Here is a 21,858-nt window from a genome sequence, read left to right as displayed (position 1 = left end):
AGGATTTTACCAGGATAAAGAGTTCTTCATTGGTAAAACATTGTAGGAACCAAATATTCATTTCTGATATTTATTTTTTTATCCTAATTTAAATGTTGTATTTAATTTTCCTTATTCTTTATTTAACATGTATTTTGTTGATTGGGTGTGCGACCCCTATAGCTATTGGACATAATAAAGTTCATGAAGAGCAAGGAGATTGGCAAGGGCGAGCAGAAACAGTTCTTTGTTAGCAGCCATACAGTTTACACACACTTCGTATTGCTAATATTGGTCATATTTTTTGGGTGGCTGAAACGGATTATCTGCATTTACAGTATTTCTTATGGGAAAATTAATTTTGCAATACAAATTTTCGCCTTAAGAACTCGCCTCCAGAACGGCTGAGGTTCCACTGTATTTAGAAAAAAAATCCCAATTTTTGAGCATAGTGGTAGACATTATTCCAGTATTATAGCATAAAAAATAGACTAAAGGTTAGTAAACAAGTGACATGAGAGATGCATCAGATACACTGCCATCAGGGTGAAGACTTATGCGAGGTGTTGTGTTTGTTCATACAGACACAGAGTCATAGATAATCTGCTTCAATGCACTTAAACTTTCCCAGAATCATTAGATTTGGAAAACTAGTTGTTTTTTGGTGCTTTAGTTAAACTACAGAAACATAATACACCATATAACCCTATTATTTCTTCCTCCCCACCATTTAAAACACCACCTTTACCCATGTTTTAATACACTAACCAGGCATAACATTATGACCGCCTGCCAAATATTGTGTTGGTCCCCCTTTTGCTGCCAAAACAGCCCTGACCCATTCTGCACTGTGTATTCTGACACCTTTCTATCAGAACCAGCATTAACGTCTTCAGCAGTTTGATCAACAGAAGCTCGTCTGTTGGATCGGATCACACGGGCCGGCCTTCACTCCACACGTCCATCAATGAGCCTTGACCGCCCATGACCCTGTCTCCGGTTCACCACTGCTCCTTCCTTGGACCACTTTTGATAGATACTGACCACTGCAGACCGGGAACACCCCACAAGAGCTGCAGTTTTGGAGATGCTCTGATCCAGTGGTCTAGCCATCACAATTTGGCCCTTCGTCAAACTCGCTCAAATCCTTACACTTGTCCATTTTTCCTGCTTCTAACACATCAACTTTGAGGACAAAATGTTGACTTGCTGTCTAATATATCCCACCCACTAACAGGTGCCATGATGAGGAGATCATCAGTCTTATTCACTTCACCTCTCACTGCTCATAATGTTATGCCTGATCGGTGTAAATAACTAGTCTGACAATCAGGGTAACACTTTACACCTTCAAAAATGCCACACAAAAACCCATGAGACCACTGAAAGCTGAAAATAAATAATTTATTTAATAAAAACCTGTGGAAGGAGGCAGTGCGTAGACTACATTCTGTATTAACGAGCACAACAGGCATCAAGTGAACTACAGCTTCACAGACTCACACAGATTTTTAAAGTGCAAGCATAGGTTGCATGCATGTTTACCTGAGTAAAATAAAAATAAATTAAAAAACAAAACAGTATTGGTGTACACTGGCATTAATAATAATAATAATAATAATAATAATAATAATAATAATAATAATAAAAAAGGCTGAAGTGTAAAGGTAGGAGATGCAGAGGTTAGCCAGGCTGCTGTTGCCCTCTACTGCAGACGTTTGGTAGTACTGTAAAAATGAGTGTGTTTTGGAAATGAGTTTGACAACAAAAAATGTCTAAATATTAACCCACAGTGACACGAAATTAAATGAAACATCAATGCAGTAGCTTTACAACAGATCCTTTTTGTCTATTCTGGACTCATAAACAGCTTTCCAGTGACAAAGGGCATCCAAAGGATATATAGGAACATATTAGAAATCAGGAAAAAAATTAAATAAATTCAGGGTGTGTAAATATTTAAATGGCTTATTATAGTGACCACATAGAAGTGTTTTATTCCCCTTGTACCACAGCGATTTGACATTAATTAATTAATTAATTAACTATTTAATTTAATAAGGAAATTAATTAATTAAATAACAATAATAATTAATTAGTTCATTTGTATTAAAGTACAACATGGCATTCTTTTTCATTTTTATATTTAACGTTGTAACAGTTAGTCTCATTTTCACTCATTTCCTTACTTTCTATCACTTTACGTTTACTTACTTTACAGCAGCTTCCTCGCTGACCACTCGTTTTTCCTATCTTATAGTTAAGAGGATAAATAAAACTAAAAATAAAAAATGACCACAAAGAGTAAAAACTTTCCAGAAAATTTGCAGATGCTGATAGGAGACTCCTGCTATATATGTGACATAAATAAATAGAGAAAAAAAAGAGAACAGAAAAAGAACACACACCATATATTACTTACACTCGGTTAAATAACAAAACGTCCAAGGTTAATTATCTGATAGTTTTAAAATGACGATTTATTTATTTATTTAAGCCTCATCAGAGCTACTGTTCTAGCAGCTAATCAATTCAACAGCGCTGTGGTTTTTTAAAAAATAAAATAAAATAAAACAGAATAAAATAAAATAAAATGAAATAGAATAAAATAAAGGAGTCACATAGTTTTGGTCATGGTCAGAAATATTCGGTTTCACATAAGTGTTGCGTTTGTAGATTTTCTGTTGAAGCAGGAATACAAACCACTACACTTTACGATGCACACTTACAGGTTTCAAATATCTACACATACTTCAGTCTGAGGAAGGAAGGGAGGAAGGAAGGGAGGAAGGAAGGAAGGCAGGTGGGGTGTTAGTCGACTGAGCTCAAAAGCCTCATCACACAGCAGCTAGGGGTTTTATCCAAATATTTCAGGGAACCTTTAAACCTTAACTGCTTAAACTGCTCTGCTTGAAAAGTGGGGCAGGAGATCAGGGCAAGAGAGGGGGGGGGGAAACAAGTACAGTGTATAATGGCTAAATAAAAATTAATTCTAGCTCATTTTTTATTAACTCTGTATATAAAGGCTATATGGATTTAATAAGGACAGTTAGGGTCTGTTCCAGAAAGTGGGATTGGGGCAAATCCAGATTTCTTTTATTTTACAACGATTAGAAAGAATCTTTAGCTTCTTAGCTTAACACAAACGCGACATTTAAGCAGTAATGCTGTGAAAACTGGATTTTTTCTGTTAAACTAATTCAGTTGTTGAAATCGCAAGCACAGGATTCTTCTTTACACTCCTATCAGTGAGACACGTATGTAATGACTTGACAGCTGTACTCATGTTCCACACACACGTGACTGGAAGAGGGATTTGGTTGAATGCGTGTTGTGATGACGTGACACGACACGTCCCGGCTCGAATCTACGGAAAATCTGCTGTAATTTTGGGAGAAGAAGAAAAAAGAAGAAAAAAAGTCAAGCTCCTCTGAATATCACAAGAGAATATTCACATTTAATCCGTGTAGTAAAATGTTTCACTGAATGTCTGAATATTAACTTCACTTCACTCCGCACCCCAATCTCCAATAAAACTTTTCAGTTTATTTACATTAAAAGACTAACTGGATACTTTGTTTGGACCTAAAAATTGTTCCAAAATTGAATTTCTTGATTAGGCTAACAATTTATATAAATTAAATATTAATTTGCTTAAATACTGAATGCAGTAAAGCTAGAGAACCTTCTCTATATAGCAGTTTATTTTTTAAAATATGTTTTATTTTATATTATTTTATTTTATTTTAGCCTAAGCCTTCCCATTTTCTTTTGGTGTGAAAAACATCTTTTGTTTTACTTTTTTCCATGACCCTGGTTGAACGTATGCAGGACTGGTTAAGCTGATCTGTTTAACTGGAATCATTAATCACGATGGTACGGGATTTATTCATCCCAGTCCTGTTTCTGGAACAGACGCCTTTACTTCTCCTTTCTGCTTCTTTCTTTCGTTTGCTTCTTCCTTTTGTTCGCTCAGCAGTTAGTTGTTCGTCTCGAAAAACATGAAGTCCTGTAAAAGGAAGAAGAATAAATCAAACGCAGAAATATAGAGATCATGTGTTCAGCAACAATTCAAATGGAGCTGATTAAAAAACAAGAGAATAAAAAGAAAAATTTTATTTGACAAATTTAAAAATTAAAACCTTTTTTATATAAAAAAGCATATACATTTAAAAATAATTTGATCATTAGAAATTATTATTAATTATTAATAATATTAATTATTTACCACTCAGAGTCTTCAGTATTTCATGGAGTGTTTTTGTTATGGTTGCCTTCAAACCTGCTTGATTTTGCAGAATTATTTTACTTATTATTTTTTTTTTTTTAAATTTTATTTTTAATTTGTGATGCAACTTAGAGGTTGTTTTTAACTTGAATTTGTGAAAGAATTTGTGACAGTCACAGGATTCTTCTTTTAAACGAATAGCAGTGAATACACATATGTAATTACTTTTTATAAGAGCTGTGCTCATGTTCCTCACACGTGAATGAAAGAGGCATTTGGCTGAATGTGTGTTGTGACGACGTCACGCGACACGTCCCGGACCGGATCTGTGGAAAATCTGCTGTCATTTTGGAAAGTTTAATATGGAGTACGCATGATTGTGTTTATTTTTGTGTTCGCAAAATCCCGGAGGAACCGACCATTTCCTCGGTTATTTATTGTAATTAGTTATTCAGTCATCTTTGGGATCTGTACACTCACATGTCCTAGTCATCCAGGCAGCAATCTCACTTTTATTTATTTATTGATCAATCAAGCAATCTTGCCATAATGTACAAAAATCCCATAAACTTGTCTATTACACATTCCACCCTTTTACACAGAGCCGTTTTTTTTGGCAGGAGGAAGATCAGGACTGGTTTTTTGTGGAAGAGGAGTAAATCTATATCCCATCAATGAAGGCTATGATGAATTTTCCCAGCATGAGACATTAGAAGACTGTATTTAATTATTATAAATAGTTTTATTGTTTAAGTCGCCATTTTCATTATTGCTCGGTGTGAGTAGATTTTTGTTGCTCATATTTGGGCACTAAATAGAAGAGATGTCCATAAAAGAAAAGGAATAGTCAAGGTTGAACTGGACTAAAAATGTGTTCAACTTCTCCATAACAGTATTAGAACACTGTGTCCTGCACATGCTACTGTGATTTACCGCTGTATCAACACTGCCGCTATGAGACTTCTAGCACTCCTGTGATTTTTCTACCCCACTCACTTGCGATGCCCCAAGTGTTTGTTCATAAGCAGCTAAAAATTGTATCTTCAACCAACTAAAATTCTGTGTAAGGTTATTCAACACACGTCTAAAAGTCCTGACTCATTTTATAATCAGACTCACAGATAAATATCATTCGTTTATACTATTAATAATGTCCCATAAGAACATTTCTATTCCTCTGGTGGAACAGACCCTCACAAGGGTTAACCAAGAGAATGTGAACAATTTCTTGAAACATTAAATAAGCTTGGACAGGGTCACATGTGCTGTAAACAGGGTAAAGTCTGCTGTTGGATATGGTAGCTTAGTGGTGATCTACTGATAGGAAGATTGTGAGTTTGAATCCCAGGTCCACTAAGCTGCCCACTGCTGGGCCCCTGAGCAAGGCCCTTAACCCTCAATTGCTCAGTTGTATAAAAAAAAAAAAATTCTGCATGGTAACAGATTCCCAGGACCATGACCCGAGAGTACTCACAATAAGGAAGCAGAGTCCGATCATCACCGCTTTCATTCGGACATCGAGGTCCATGGGGAACTGGATCCCGAAGTTATCCGTGTCTGTAAAGATTTCTCGGAGAAGGCCGGTCCACTGTTTACTGATTCTCCCGATGCTCACTTCATCCATGGTCAAAATCTGTCAGAGGACAGGAACACAAATGTTATTGATTTGTAAAAAATGTTTAACTTGCTTCATTAGTCTGTATGCAATTGATAAATACATATGGCTTGCTGTAATACTCTTTAAAAATATATGTAATATTATTATTATTAGAATAAATCTCCTGTGGATGAATGACATGAAGCACATTCCAGCCCGATGGATTTAGCCGAAAACAAACAAGACTGATGATCATTGACTGATGAGGTTACTGCCCAAAATTCAGGCTGATATCAATGACCTCTGGTGTTTGATACATCAATCCCGACCTCATTACATTACATTTTTCTCTCTACGTTTTCTCTCTTTTACATCACTGTGTTTCTCTAAAACCGTCTAAGTGTTTTTGTTTAGATGTTGGGAAGCTTCAAGTGTATGTGAAGTAAACAGACACCGTGAAGCCAGTGTAGTGATGCTGGGTCCAATTCCTAAACATTAAAAATATTGAAGCAGAAACTTTTATAAGTCACAAATATATTCCAGACCTCAGAGAGGGTTAAGGGTCTTGCTCAAGGGCTCAACATTCAGCAGATTAGCAATGCTAAAGCTTGAACCTCTGATCTTCTGATCACCCAGAACCTTAACCATTGGGCCAATACATTAACATATACTAAAAATCTGCTGACTGCTACAGAAGAGTACATGAAGTGAAACCGAACTTATTTAGTTATATTTGTCCCCCCGTCTACACAGTTACCAGCTGAGGAGAGTGAAGGTGAACACACATGCTTCAGGACAGAACCACGTAGCATACACAGAGAAAAGCCACCTCTTACCACAACTGGCTAGTATTGTTGTGATTGACAGGGGAGGAGTAAGCTCCTCCCACCCAGAGATTATAGCCAGAGATTATAGGCAGCAACAGATGGTGTTTTCAGGATTTAAACTTGGTGACATTATCAACAACAACAACAGTAGTATCATACCTAGCATCGTTAGTAGCATTTTTTGTTGTATTCACACACAATACGCATCATTTTCAAAAAAGTCGTCTCTTTTAGGTGAGGGATGAATTCGGACAGACGTGAGCGTGTGCGCTGCGTTTTCCTCTGTACTGCTGCTTGTTGAAGATGTACTATATGTAATGTTAGGTGGTTTTCGCAAAGGGCACATATACTGCAGCCCGAGTTGGTTTCAGACTCAGTTGATTCTATCGAACCCCAGGGAATGGGTGTTCATTTTACGTCACACGAAGAACACAAGTATATCAAATCAGCATGTTTTTAGTTCTATAATGCACAGTAAGACACTTCTCTTCGTCTGTGTCCCGCAGAAACCCCAGGATAAACAGAAATGAATCACAGATACAGAACAACAAAAAACAAGGCCAATGAGCCGTTCGGGAGCCAGAAGACCGAGCCAAATGATCCGACTCAATGAAAAGGGCTGGAATTCCAATCACTAGCGCTGAGCGGAAATTCGGACCTTTCATCCGTGAAGTGAAGACAGACGGGAAGAACATGGACTCACCTGCCATGCGGAAAAGATTAATGTCTTTTATGGAATAAATTATATTTAGCCTCTCGGACTCGGGGTAAAATACGGTCTTGCACATGGGCTGTTATGTCTATTTCTGCTCATGTTAATATTATTATTTTTAACAACTACTCACTTTGAGTGAAAAACAAAAAACATTCAAAACGATTCAAGCGTAGGCTTTTATTTCTCTTTATTCTTAATTATTCAAGAAAGCTGTTGAGCAGACGATGAGGAACACCTGAGAAGAATTATTTGCCATGTGCGGTTCTCAAGAGTGCTTTCTCTTTCTCCAGGAGGTTTAAATCTAGAACAATCCTTCAGCATAGTGACAAAAAGTGCCATCACTGTGACATAATCACTTCTGGTGGTCATCACTTATGACTAATTTAATGAATAAAAAATAAAAAATCCCTTGGCTTGTCAGGTTTTAGCTTGACGCGTCCCAAATCGCATACTTGTGCACTATTCTGCTCCATTATGTAGTGTAAATATTGCGTTTACACTGACAAGAAGAAGTGCACTTCAGGCTGATGCATTTATTCAGTGTGGACACTTCATGCACTCTTGCTTACGTCACCAAATAGGGGCGGGGCTACCAGGCTTGGATGCAGGGTGAGAACGTTTTCAAGACAACGTTGGACCAGACGTCTTACAAATGTCTTTTAAATTAGCCAAGGTTGTGCGATTTATTTTCCCAACATATTAAAAATCCAATGTATTCTACTAAAGCGACTGTAGCAGCATCACACTGCATGTGTTTGTGTGTGAGAAACAGCTCATACTACCGTTGATAAAAACATTAGCGTTCCATCTGAGGCGATACTACACTTCTAACATTCATACACTAGACCCTTGAGTACACAGTGCATAGTGTTTAGTGCATCATTTAGGACACAGCTTTAGATCTGGACCTTTTTGTAGTAGCTTGAGGATGTTTTTTTCCTCCAAAAAGGGAAAAACTCATGAGGTAAATCCTTCCAGGTTTGAGCCTCTGCTAAGAGCTGTAAATCTCCTCAGTGAACAAATAAAAGTTCTGACACGACGAGTGCTACTGGCTCCCTCTTGTGGAGAATGATTTATTTGACCAATGTGAGAGTGAAGCACTGCATATAGAAACTTAACAATGACTTTTTTTTTTCTTGTTAGTTTGTTTTTACCTCCATTAACCTCTTTTAGGGTGCAGAACCCCAGGGCTCTCTTACTTGAAGTGCATTTCAGCCCAATCTGCAGCCCTTATTAATCCCTTAAGGCTTTGGGGTGTCTCATGCAGTGCCAGAGTGATGATGAATGATCTGGGCAGAGTCACGGTACCTCAAAGTCGACGTCTGGAAGGCAGCTCCAGCCACAGAAGGGTCCCTGCAGCTTCAGCACAGGCTCCTTGTGCTCGTTCTGGATGGTGAACTTGGGAAGGAAAGGATGCCACTCTTGGATCACATAACCTACAACGTTCCCTGGTGGAGACTGGACCTCCAGCTAAGATGAGACAAGAGGGGGAGAGAGAGAGAGAGAGAGAGAGAGAGAGAGAGATTTACTCAAAACCCAACTGGAAGACTTTCTGGAAACTTGGAAACTCTTCCACTTGCTCTGAATTTCCATTTAAAAAAAACCCTTGTCTGCCAAAACATCAGGGTGAGCTGGGATTGTTCATCTGCTTGCCTTGCCGAGCTGGGAACATTAATACCGACCCTGACAAAAGATCTCTGCCAGGACAGAAGAAACATCATGGGTGATAAAACAAGATCCTGGCACAAAATGTTCAGATTACTAGAATCTGCCGTATCGTTTCAGCATCACCGTGATGATGTTTTCATTCAGTGAACAGTCTTGTATTCTCTTCAGTGTGAATCAGATTCCACTCGATTCTGCAGTGAAGTTATAGCACAAACGTCGCTGCCCAAAACAGCTGAAAGTCAAGCTAATGTAAATCAAGCTCGTAATGATTTTTAAAGATGGACTGAAGAGTCAAACATGACGCTACAGCGGTGTTTTTACTGCCACAGGAAGATCTTCAGGACTGAAGTACCTTCTGGTTTCTCTGTAGCATGGCTGTTATCTTTTCCTCATTGTATTAACTTCAAGAAAGAGAAAGAAGTTCCAGCTTTAAGCAAAACAATTCCCACTTTAAACGTAACCATGAACTGATGAAAAGGACAATGTATCGTTTGTTATTAAATGAAAAATGAATCATTTTCAAATGAGTCACTGAATCAAAATGAATCAAACTGTGGTGGAGGGGAAAAATTATGTCTTAGCAGGCGATATCTTTAATCTTGTCAGATTTCTAGACATATTTTACTATTTTCTCATTCTTTTGACAGAATTTTGCTTCTAGAAATCAACGCATACCATTTGCAAATAAAAATGAAAATAAAAAATCTGCCTAAAGAAGTTAAAAAATAATCAGAAATGTTTGAAAATAGGTTTAAGAATATTAGATTTGGTTTCTATTATATTAATTATACTATTATATTCAAGATCATAATGTGTGATGTAAAAAATAAGATTTTCACTACTGGGGAAAAAAAATCAGCACTGAGATGGTAACAGTGATGCTGAGTCGTTAAAAAAGTGTTGTTAATTATTTTCCTAAAACAGCACACAAATAAATAAATAACAGAAACGTGCCTTGAAAAATGACTGGAGATCCGTAGCGACAGTTATTCCCATTGCTCTTATGACTGCGCAGAATAAAGCACAGAATTGAAGAGACTCTCAAAATGATATGAAAGATTTTTAAAAGACAAGCAGATGTTCTTTCTATACAAAAAGACGGCAAATAAGACACCCAGGAGATAAAGGAATACCATCAATCTAGTGCTTCACTACACAACACACTCACTGCCCGCTGCACTCACCTCTTGCAGACAGCATGGGAAGAAGCAGGACATGCACTTGAGGGGTCGGCTGACGGTGATCACTTCTTGGCCGAAGTTATCTAGGATGCGGATGGTGAAGGAGCGCAGAGGGCCGCAGCACTGCCGCGTTAGACAGTCGTTCTCCTCCACCGCGTAGAACACGTTCTGACCCATCGAGTTCTTGATTTCATACTTGTTGTTGCTCTCGAAGCCCACCAGAGCTGTAAACACACATTCACACAAGGGTGCATTGGGTATAAATTCAACCACACTAACACAGTAATGTGAAACACGGCACTATGATTATTGTCTTAACACTGATATGAATGGTACAGGAACGACTATTAATGCCTTCCTCATGGACATCTAGCATGCTAAACCATGTTAAGGGCACCCCAATAGGGGATTAAGGTATTGGACTACTGTTCAGAATGTTGTGAGTTTGAGTCCCAGGTCCACCAAGCTGCCACTACTGGACCCCTGAGCAAGACCCTTAACCCTTAATTGCTCAAAAAAAAAATAAGAGAAATTGTAAGTCGCTCTGGATAAGGGTGTCTGCCAAACGCTATAAATAGTATTAGTATACGGACATTCGCCAATCTCTTAATTCTTCAGAGGCCATAAGCCTCAAAATGTGACACATTAGGACTTTTCACACTTGAAATCATTTCCCTGTGTCATTCTAAACTTCAGGTAAACAGAATCCTGGGTTTTGTAGTTACAGATTTCACGCTGCTCATACTTTACCTGGGGTTAACACTGAAGCCTGACTCTTCAGGATCTGACATTACACATTCCTAAACCCTGGTTCCTTCAACTTATTTGCATATTTGCAGCAATGAGAACCATGATCAGAAGAACACAGCACTTTAAATAACAACTCGTCTCACGCTTTCACATAAGTGAGAAAAAAAAAGCTCAGGTCTGCTGTTCTGCACCCGAGTTTGTTTTCTTTTTGGTGGTAGCTCAAGTGGTTAAGGCTCTGGGTTGTTATTGATCCATCCATCTATCCATCTATCTATCTATCCATCTATCCATCCATCCATCCATCCATATAATATAAACTAACTGTTGATGTTACAGCCTGAATAGCTGGATGGTAAAAATAAGTTGTAATGGGATATTAAGATTAAAAATATATATATTTTATATATAATAATGAGATACTGCATCAAGCAAAAACATAAATATCTTGAATTGATGCAATATTATGCAGAAATGATACTTTAACTTTGGCACATTAGCCATTATTTTCCAGACAACTTGTTGTTCAGAGTTTTAATCTTTTACTCATGATGACCGTATGTGGAGGCCCAACATATTTAAAAAAAAATAAAAACACCCTGGCCATGTTTGAGAAGCTCTCTCCTAGATGTCAGCTGAACATGAGTAATAAGCTCTCTAAGACAGAGTATGTGACCGTTCTACATCAAGAGCACCTCTCACGTCGCTTTTATCATCCTTCTTCAGCTTCACTTTTCAGCCGCAGCCACTTAAAATCTGATTAATTGTCTGTAGACAGGCGTGTCTGATGAATGAAGTTCTGAAACCACAGTCTAACCTCCAGACCTACTGTAAACGGTTTCGTTTTTTCCTCCAAATCCAGAACCACATAAGTATAATATATTAAAAACCAGAACTATTTCAGATTTAAACCATATTTAACCCATCATAACTATTTATTGTGAACACAACACTGTGTATAAATTTAGTCTGAGTTAGACAGTATGGATACTTACTACCAGTAGAAATGACAATTGAAATGGATCATGCACTAATAAATTAATCAAAACTAAACAGAAATATATTTATTCTCTATTTTTTCCCCCATTTCTGACAACCTTATAATCTGAAACTATTTAAATAATCTAAATCTTATATTTAAGCTCCACCCACTTTATAATATCTGATAAGAATGTCAATTTATGTGTCATTTGGAAGGGAAGTAAATTTTCCTTATAAACTTTATAAACCACATGTAGTAGTGTAAAAACTATTTATTTAAAATCTGCTTTATGGTTCTGAAGATAGGGAAAAAAGTTTAATAGAGAAATTTACCTGGCACCTTTAGATGGTACATTCCTATCCCAAAACATTTATTGTTGGAACAATTTTTTCATATTTTTATAAAAAAAAATATTTCTCTTGAGAAAATATTTATCTTAAATATTTTATTTATTTTATTTTATATTTATATTTTTTATAATGTAATATATTTTATATTTTATTTATAACCAAAGGACTTGATGTTTGGTTTTAATAAGTATTCTAATGTAGGAATATTATTTTCCATTCAATTTATTTGTATAGTGCTTTTAACAATGGACATTGTCTCAAAGCAGCTTTACAGAAGTATAGAAACATACAAAAAATTCTAAAGTTTAAAGTTAACTTTCTTTTTATCTCTAACATTTATCCCTAATGAGCAAGCCTGAGGTGACGCCCTGAGATGATATGAGGAAGAAACCTTGAGAGGAACCCGGCTCAGAAGGGAACCTCATCCTCATTTGGGTGACACTGGACAGTACATAATGTAAAAGTAAACAATGTCCTTTCTTCAACAGTTTATAATCCTCTAATGCATTAAACTCCTAACTGATCGTTTAGCTATTATTACATTTTAACAACATAACCATGTCGATACACACATTGTATAAATGACTAAATACTTGTATTTCAAACAAGGCAGTGAGTGTAAACCGTGTGATGAGCCAATTAGCTCACTCTATTTTTATGGAGCATCTCACTTGAGAGTTAAGCATGTCTCCAGAGCTCACTCAGCTCGAGGTGGGATGGAAGGAGGCGTGCTAGTTTAACAAGATAACAGGCTCTTGAGATTTCGCATAGACACAAAGGAAGTAGCCACATAACCTAGATATCAAGAACAATCCCTGTGACGGGTATAGGACTTACCCTCGATGAGCTCCACCTTCTGTTTAATCAGTAGCTGATCGATCTGCAGTAGCATGAATAGAAATTTCTCAATGTCATCATGTTTTAATGGCATGTGTACCAATATAGTGTACAGCATGCAATACAATATACGAGTGATGTATTAAAATAACACACTTCACTATCACTTAAAGAAAAACATGCATAGAAACACATCCTGTTAGCACATGGAGCTCTCACCTGTGTCAGATACTCAAGCCCAGGTGGGTAACTGGGCATCCCAGGGTTAGCCATCATGTACATATGTGCCATGTTTGTCTCCTGAGAAAAGCAAAACAGGTTAAAGTTAATAAATAATAAAGGCAGTGTTGTGTGGCCCTGAACTTTGCTTTACTCCACTCTTTTTCCCAGAAGCCAAAAAATGCAATGGGAAGTTTTCTAGTGTTCTTGTCCAGCGTTAAATATTTGGGTATAATCACACTCCACAATGGAGGTTAATATTAAGCTCATATGAAAGCAGACTCTCAGATTTAAGAATTTGTACTTGTACCTTGATGCTGTCATGGCTGATGCTATGGGAACGCTCCTGCCACTGATAGATAGATAGATAGATAGATAGATAGATAGATAGATAGATAGACAGATAGACAGATAGACAGATAGACAGATAGACAGATAGACAGACAGACAGACAGACAGACAGACAGACAGACAGACAGACAGACACCCTTTTATGGCCTTACTGGTGTGCTCCACCTCGTCACATGACCTCCTTAGCCAATAGATTGCCATGATTTTACATAGAGCTTCAGACGAGGAGCATTCCCATAGCGTCCATTACAATGCAGCATCTCCTTCCCTTCTCAGGGAACTGGGTTGCATACGTAACCTAGTGTAGTTTTTCATAAGCAAATCTGTTTTTATCTGGCCGTCTATGGGCAATATATTCATGGAGAAGTTCCAATTAAACAAAAACAGTTTTTTGTTTGCATAAATGTTCTTTATCTCCAAAGTAAATGGTGATGACCCATTTCTGCTGGGGTGTTATCTTCAACCAGTAAAATTCTGTGTAAGGTTATCACAACAGAGAGAAAAACACATGGCTCACACTGAAAGCCAACATGAGTCCTGACTCATTTTATATCAGACTTGCGACCATGAAATAATTGGTTTGTTTACACTGATTAAAAATTGTCTTATAAGTCGATTTCCATTCCCATGGCAGAACGAAACAGCAGCGTACACATAAAAAAGGTTAAGCTGATGATAGCCAGTGTTTCCTCCACCATCTTTAACCGCCATCTCAGATTCCTGTTCCTGGTTCTTAGACATGAAACACAATCCGGTCTTCTGCCTTTATAGTCTATCTACCTCATGGTTTGATATGTTGTGTGTTTTGATGCTTTTCGGCTGACCACAGTTATATGAGCTACTACATCAGTATATCATTTACATTTATAGCATTTGGAAGACACCCATATCCAGAGAAACTTATATTTTATCTCATTCTGTATAGCTGAGCAATTGACCATCAAGGCCCTTGCTCAGGGGCCTGGCAGTGGCAGCTTGTTGGACCTGGAATTCAGACTCACAAGCTTCTGATCAGTAATCCAAGACCTCAACCACTAAGCTACCACATCCCCACTTCCTGTCAGCTCAAACCTGTTAGCTTTTCTCCTCTGACCTCTCATATTAACAAAGCTATTTTCATATGAGTTCACACAAAAACCCAGGAGATCCTCAGCTTCTAAAACAACCACCCCCACCCTCAACCCCCAAATCTTTGCTATAAAAAGCTCATGACGTATATCTGCATGACTTTAAGCATTGTACTGCTTCTACATGATTGTCTGATTGGATAATTGCATGAATATTCAGTGCATACAGTGTATGTGTGAAGAAGAGAAAAAGTACCATTACATAAAATGATAAATTGGTGTTAGGATCAGTTATACGTTCATTCATTTGTCTTCAGTAAGCGTTTTATCATCATTAGGCTGTCTGTGGATCTGAAGCAGAAATACACCCTGGGGATACATTAAAGCATCTCTGGGACTTTAGTCCAGTCTGAAGGCGTGGCATCAGGAAATTTTGCAGACATCTGGAAAGATTATACTATTGACCGGCTGGAATAACCTCGGGTAATGTATGTGATGTGTGTTGTTTCATCAGCATAGACATATCGTGAAATGTTCACTCTTTCTTGATCATCTTTCATCAAATAAAACCCAGTTGAAGCCAGGTATTGGCCCAGAGCAAGACCAAAACAAATCAGGCAGCATTAATATGGAACATTTGGAAAGCTGACCTTCAGGAACACACTTTCATTTATAGGATTTATACAGGGATTACTTATCCCGCGCAAATCGATCACGGCTACTACAGAAGTCCTCAGGCAGCGTTACTTAACTTTAACTAATGTGCCTGAAATCACATCCCATCAGAATAGCACTTAGACAAATGGTCAGGAGAAGGAGCGTACATTAGGCACTACATGCTACTTACCCTTCATGAATCATGGGTTTAAAAAAAAAAAGGCTGCATTATAAGGAACAGAGTGCTTTTACTTTAATGGGATCATTTAACTGAGTGCTGTAATTCATCTGAAAATCCCTTTCTCTGAGGGTTAATCAGATTTACTCCAGAATTCATCAATAAACTCATAGTATACGGAGTTAAATGCAGTGCAATTACATACATCTTTTTCGGTACATCTTTACAGAAGCCCTGAAGCACAAAGTAAACCTTTGAAAACTACCAGTTCAGGGTTTCAGTAGATCATTATCTTTAACAGAGACCAAAATCGGTTTACAAAACCACATGCTGTGCAGCCGCTAGGTGGAATTATTTTACATGCATATCAAATCATATTCAAGAAGTAAATGTACAGATTTAAAAGAAACACTGAGTAAGGAGGAGAAGGGTGAGCTGTCACACCTCCAACATCATACCTCCAACACCAGAGGAGCCAAGTTTTGTCTGACTTCATGTCCCAAGGTCAATATTCTGTTTATATAGTCAACTGGAATCTGACATTTTTTATTCAGTTAAATTTTATTTATAACGCTTTTAACAACAAACATTGTTACAAAGCACCTATACAGAAATATATAAATAAAGGACATGGATAAGTGGACAGACACGGAGACACTTGGTGTCCGGTTTTGTTATAATACTCTAGCTGCAGTCCTGTTTTATGGTATCCATGAGCCACCATGATTGCATTCATTGTTTGGATAACAAACTTAACAAAATTAGTTTGAGAGTCAAATTTCAACAGGACACACAGAACTGGTGCACGCTGGTGTGCTTATTCTCAGCGGTGGCCATAACGGTCATTACACAGGCAGGACTCACCTTCCACCAAGCCAGAACACCAAACTCTGGTAAGACCAAAGGCACAGGGCCTTGGTTCATGATAAACACTCAGTAACCTCAAATCAACAAATGATGATGCTGTCCCAACAGTCAATGTAAGGTCATTTCTCAAAACAGAAATCATGGGTCATTGGAGAGGTGCGCGCCAGGCCGAGAGCATCAACTACAGCCTTCAGCTCTGGGGACCCGACTGGTCCTTCTAAAACCTTCAAAAGGCTATCAGATCTGCCGAGAGAGACTTCAAGGAAAAACAGAGATGGACCATCATGTCTCTGACCCAAAATGCATGTGGAGCACTCTGCTATATACACATTGTAACAGACTACAGTGGAGTCTACATCTGACGCTTTATCTGACAAGTTCAACACATTCTCCACTTGCTTTGAAGCAGGCAATACATTCCCTGCTGTGAAAATACCTGCTGACCATGATGCATACCCTCAACACTCAGAAGAAACCAGGACCTCATGGCATCCATGGACATGAAGCGATTGTGTTGACTAATGTTTTCACGGACATCTTTAATCTCTCTTTGAATCTGGGCGTGATCTCCACACGCGTCAAGCAGACCACCATCATCCCTGTCCCCAAGACATCTGCTGTCTCCTGCCTGAATGACCCTCAAGGTTCACAAGGCACCAGAACCTGATGGCATCCATGGATGTGATGCCATCAGGTACTGGCCTCTTCTCTTAAGGGCCTGTGTTAACTAATTAGCAGATGTTTTCACTGACATCTTTAACCTCTCATTAAATCTGGCTGTGATCTCCACATGCCATACACAGATCACCATCATCCCTGTCCCCAAGACATCTGCTATCTGCTTCCTGAATGACTACCACACTGTAGCACTTACATCAGTGATCATGAAGTGCTTTGAGCAGCTTGCCAAATGCCACATCTACTCCTCTCTACCAGACACCAGACACTGATGACACTAATGCAATAACCATGTACTCTGGCCTGAAACCCCTGGAGGAAGGAGATTTTTTATCTCTGCATTCAAAATCAACTTCCCTACCAATCTCAGTCAAGTTGACGGATCTGGGTCTGGATTGTGGACTTCCTGATCAGCATACCCCAGGTATTCAAGGATGAAAGACACACACACACACACACAGACCTCCATGCATCTCACACTGGTGACCCATGGGGATGTTTGCTCAGCCCCCTTTCATTTCCTCATTTATTACTAAGCTGCTGCACACACCTCAATCATCATAAAATTTGCTGATGATACAACCATCCTGGAGCTAATGTACATCTACAGAGAAGAGCTAAGAGCATATGGTGTCACAGACGGGATAACGCTCTTATCCACATCAATGGGGTGGAGAGAGTTAAGTCCTACTGGTTCCTTGGTGTTTTTCATTTTCAGAGGATCTCATTCAAAAGCCTTCACACAGTCACATTAGTTAGAGCAAGCAGTACTTCCTGCAGAAGCTAAGATCCTCTGAAATCATCTCAAACCTCTACACCACAGAGAGCGTTCTGATGTGAGCATGCTGCGCCACTGTTTGCAGTCAGACGCAGAGCAGCTGCTGTACCAAAGGTCTTCAGAGCAGTGCTAAGATTAGCAGAGTTCATCAGTGGAAATAAACTCCCAGCCTTATAGGCCATTGACTCAGCATGTTGTTTGTGGAATGCCCACAGTATCATTACAACATCCTAAAAACAGAGGCGACAAAGATGTAGGAAAAGAAGAACACTGAGAAGGGAAGGAACTGCTGATGATTTGAAGCATACCACCTCATCTTACGGCGTGGGTGTGTACAGCTGCCAGCAGGAGTGGTGGCCTTGCATTTGTTGATGACGCAACTGCTGACCAAAGCTTATCTGCTCACATTCAGCCAAAGATTTCAAAACATTCATTAGACTTCTAAATCAACCCAAGACTTTAAGGCAAAGAAGAGGAATAAAAAACCAATTTCAATTCAATTTATTTGTATAGCACTTTTAACAATGGACATTATCGCAAAGCAGAAAACATTCTAAAGCTTAAAGTTAAGTTACTATTTATCCCTAACATTTTATCCATAATGAGCAAGCCTGAGGCAATGGTGGTGTGGAAAAACTCCCTGAGATGATATGAGGAAGAAAACTTGAATAATGTAAATGAAAATAAATGTCCTTTCCTCAACTGCTTATATTCACATGCAACTGCCCAACCAAGTGCTTCTCAGGAACTAATTAGGCTACTGAATCCTGAACTGCTTCTCACATGCTGAAGGCAAACATGAAGGCAGACTACCCAAAAGAACAAGCAGGATGTGAAGGCAGCTAAAGTTATGACCTGGCAAAGCATAAAAGAGAAGAATCTCAGTGTGTGGATAGGTCAGTTGTTTCCAGATTTTAGCCAGTCATTGATGCAAATGGATTTGCTACCAAGTAAACACCCAGAAGGCACCAGGACCTGATGGCATCCATGGATGTAAAAGGCCTGTGTTGACTAATTAGCATACGTTTTCATGGACATCTTTAAGCTCTCTTTGAATCTAATCGTGATCTCCACATGTGTCAAGCAAGCCACCATCATCCCTGTCCCCAAGAAAACCTGCTTTATGTCCTATTACTTTTGGTCCATTATAAAGAGTAGGTTCACATAAAAAGTGCTAATTCCTATTTTCAACTCCACTACACTGTTTTAGACAGCTAAAATAATAGCTTTGTCAATGTCTACATATTTATGGCCCTGAATGTATTTTACTAAGCAAGTGTAAGTGTGAGTTTTAACTGGTGCACTAGATTTTAGTGCTAGTGGGGGAGGCCGTACACCCACCCACACCTTTCACATCTAGTCCTACTGGTTCTTACAGAAACAACACATTTTATGCCTGGAAAAAAAAAAATCAAGCCTTAAACTGATGAGGTAAATTGTAACTAATGCCCTCTATTTAACCTTCTGTAGCTCCATACTTAAATGTTACACTTCACAACCAAAGGTTTGTGGACAGCCAGGCATGTTTGTTGAACATCGGAGTTCATATTCAAGGTTTAGTCCGTCTTTGCTGTTACAATCAGCTCCACTCTTCTCCACCCTGTGTGGATTCGTGTTCATTCAGCTATAAGATCATTAGTGAGATCAGGCATAGTGATGTTGGGTGAAGAGACTCCACTTCCAGTTCCAGTTCCAGTTCATCCCAAAGGAGTTCAGTGGGGCGGAGTCAGAGTCAGGGTTCTGTGCAGGACACTCAAGATCTTCCACATAAAACCTTCGGAACCATGTCTGGAGCTTGCTTTGTGTACAGGGGCATTGTCATGCTGGAGCAGATTTGGGCCTCTCGTTTCCAGTGAAGATAAATTATAATGTTACAGCATACAAACACATTTTATACAATCGTTTCCTTCCAGCTTTAAGGATGGAGCACATATGGGTGTGACGGTCAGGTGTCCATATACTATTGGCCACAAAGATTTTCATCTGGTATGATATTTGAATGTATAACACACAAGAAAAGTGACAACATGCCCAGCTCTCCCTCACTTTTGCATACAGTTTTATTATTATTATTATTATTATTATTATTATTATTATTATTATTATTATTTTCCGCCCCTTTTCTTTAACCGGTTAGTCTACAGCAGATAGTACAGCCTCTAGGCGGAAACACACCGGAATTCAAAGCGGATTCAGTGATACAGAAATAAACTACATTATAAACACAGCAATACAAACCGTTTACTGTGATGGACATTAGACGAGATTTCTGTTTGTTTCAAGAAAGAACAAATCCAAATAAGCAAGCGTTAGTAGATCCCAGCATAAACAAATCCTCTGCGCTTACCGTTTATTGTAGGCGTCACCAAGCCAGAACAAACCCAGTAAGATGGACAGACTCAACCCCTGACCGACATGTTTACTCTAAAAATAACAACCTGTCTAAAAAAACGAGCGATCACAGAACTAGTCCAAAAACGATTTTCTGCGTTTATAAAATGCACTTAATAAATAAATCTGCTCACAAAGCGACCATTGCTGTCTTTTTGTAAAAACAAACGCGATGGATCAAGTGCGCTGGACTTCCCATGTATAAACCCACGCATTTGATTGGCTCTTGGTGATGTGTCGTTCAAGGAGGAGTCGACTCTTCAGATGACGGATTAATTGAGTCGACTCTTTGGGGGGTGAACGCTACAAGCTACGTTTATCTCCGCATGCTTCGTACTATGAAGTCGAGAGTAGGCGTTTGTGCTTCTGGTTGCCATGGTAACGGCGTTTCTCAGTGGGCGGCGCAACAACTCGATGAATTTGAAATTTTATTAAAAGAAAAAGTCTTTTCATATTTCACAGTAATATGTGATCACATTTGAAAATAAAATCAAATAAATTATACACGTGAAGGTGGATTTTTGTGATATGGTAATTTTGTGATATGGCAAATGTCGAAAAAAATAAAACGCACGTGAAGCACGTCACGATCACGTAAATTTTCATTTCAGGGGGTTTTCAGCCATTTTCCGTTATTCTGCTAAGCAACCAAAAGATTTCTGCTGTATTATGTGGCAGAGTGATTGTTTACTGCAAATATTACTAATAAACTATTTATTATACAATGGATATTATCATATTGTGTTTTTATTTATTGCTTTATTATATTTAATGAATCATTTATCCGGAAATAACATGTTGATTAGATGGGAATGACAGTAAAGTTACATCATACTTTATAGCGCTGAGTTTACAATTATTTAAATCGATTCTTTTTAAATAATACAAAGCAAATGATGTTGCTTAGTTTGTTGAAATTAAGCTGAATAGTAAAACAATTCAGGAAACAATTTAAGTCAGCGTTATGCAAAGAAATGCACTGTTCATTTTAGACAAATCAGAAATAAGTCGTTTGGGAATCGAAAGAATCGACTCTTAGTGGTGAGCCGAGTCAATTGAGCTGACTCACCAAGAAGAACCGGGATTCCCGTCTCTATTTATTATTCTAACGCCCTCGCGCCCTCCACGCGAACCAATCAGCATGTAGATGCTCAGAAAGCCTACGGAAGCCGAGAAGGAGTTGCCCGAGATGCTTTTGGGGGCTATTTCAAGGTTGATATTTTAAGCATCTCTCCACTCATGCACCCCCTGAGATCTTCCACGTACTTACATCTGGCATTTTAATGCTATCCAGCGCCTGTACAGCTTCCATATAACAGATATGAATATCACAAAGCTTTGATAACTCAGGATCATGACTGGTCTTTATTTATCACATCTGCTCCAACACTGAAGTCAATGTCCTGCAGCAGCAACAGTGCCATTGCTCCAATTTTAAATGAATCGACTAATTCTAATTCTTAAATTGTTGGTATGGTTTCTAATTGTAAAACGTATACATGCATGAATAAATAAGATAATTAGAAATAACTTATTAAAATCTTCATTTTTTTTTGTCCTT

The 21,858-nt window shown here is 38.4% G+C and overlaps 1 protein-coding gene across 2 annotated transcripts; it reads right to left on the bottom strand.

Moving 5' to 3' along the window:
- Positions 1-1,362: 1,362 nt before the first annotated feature.
- si:ch73-206p6.1 (phospholipid scramblase 2) lies at positions 1,363-20,533 on the bottom strand. Of its 2 annotated transcripts, none has more exons than XM_058399849.1 (7): positions 20,254-20,533; positions 13,331-13,411; positions 13,112-13,154; positions 10,199-10,419; positions 8,655-8,816; positions 5,682-5,840; positions 1,363-3,988 (listed from the first exon to the last, which is right to left on the bottom strand). In XM_058399849.1, the coding sequence occupies exons 2-7, from the start codon at positions 13,400-13,402 to the stop codon at positions 3,959-3,961; spliced, it is 687 nt and encodes a 228-aa protein (XP_058255832.1). In that variant the 5' UTR covers positions 13,403-13,411; positions 20,254-20,533; the 3' UTR covers positions 1,363-3,958. The 2 variants fall into 2 exon arrangements, with proteins under 2 accessions (XP_058255832.1, XP_058255841.1); XM_058399858.1 differs by having other exon boundaries at positions 20,145-20,265.
- Between the last annotated feature and the right edge of the window lie 1,325 nt (positions 20,534-21,858).

Source organism: Hemibagrus wyckioides, linkage group LG01, assembly GCF_019097595.1.
Source record: "Hemibagrus wyckioides isolate EC202008001 linkage group LG01, SWU_Hwy_1.0, whole genome shotgun sequence".
NCBI lineage: Eukaryota > Metazoa > Chordata > Actinopteri > Siluriformes > Bagridae > Hemibagrus > Hemibagrus wyckioides.
Note: the sequence above shows the minus strand (reverse complement) of the source record. Positions and strands in the feature narration are given on the sequence as shown.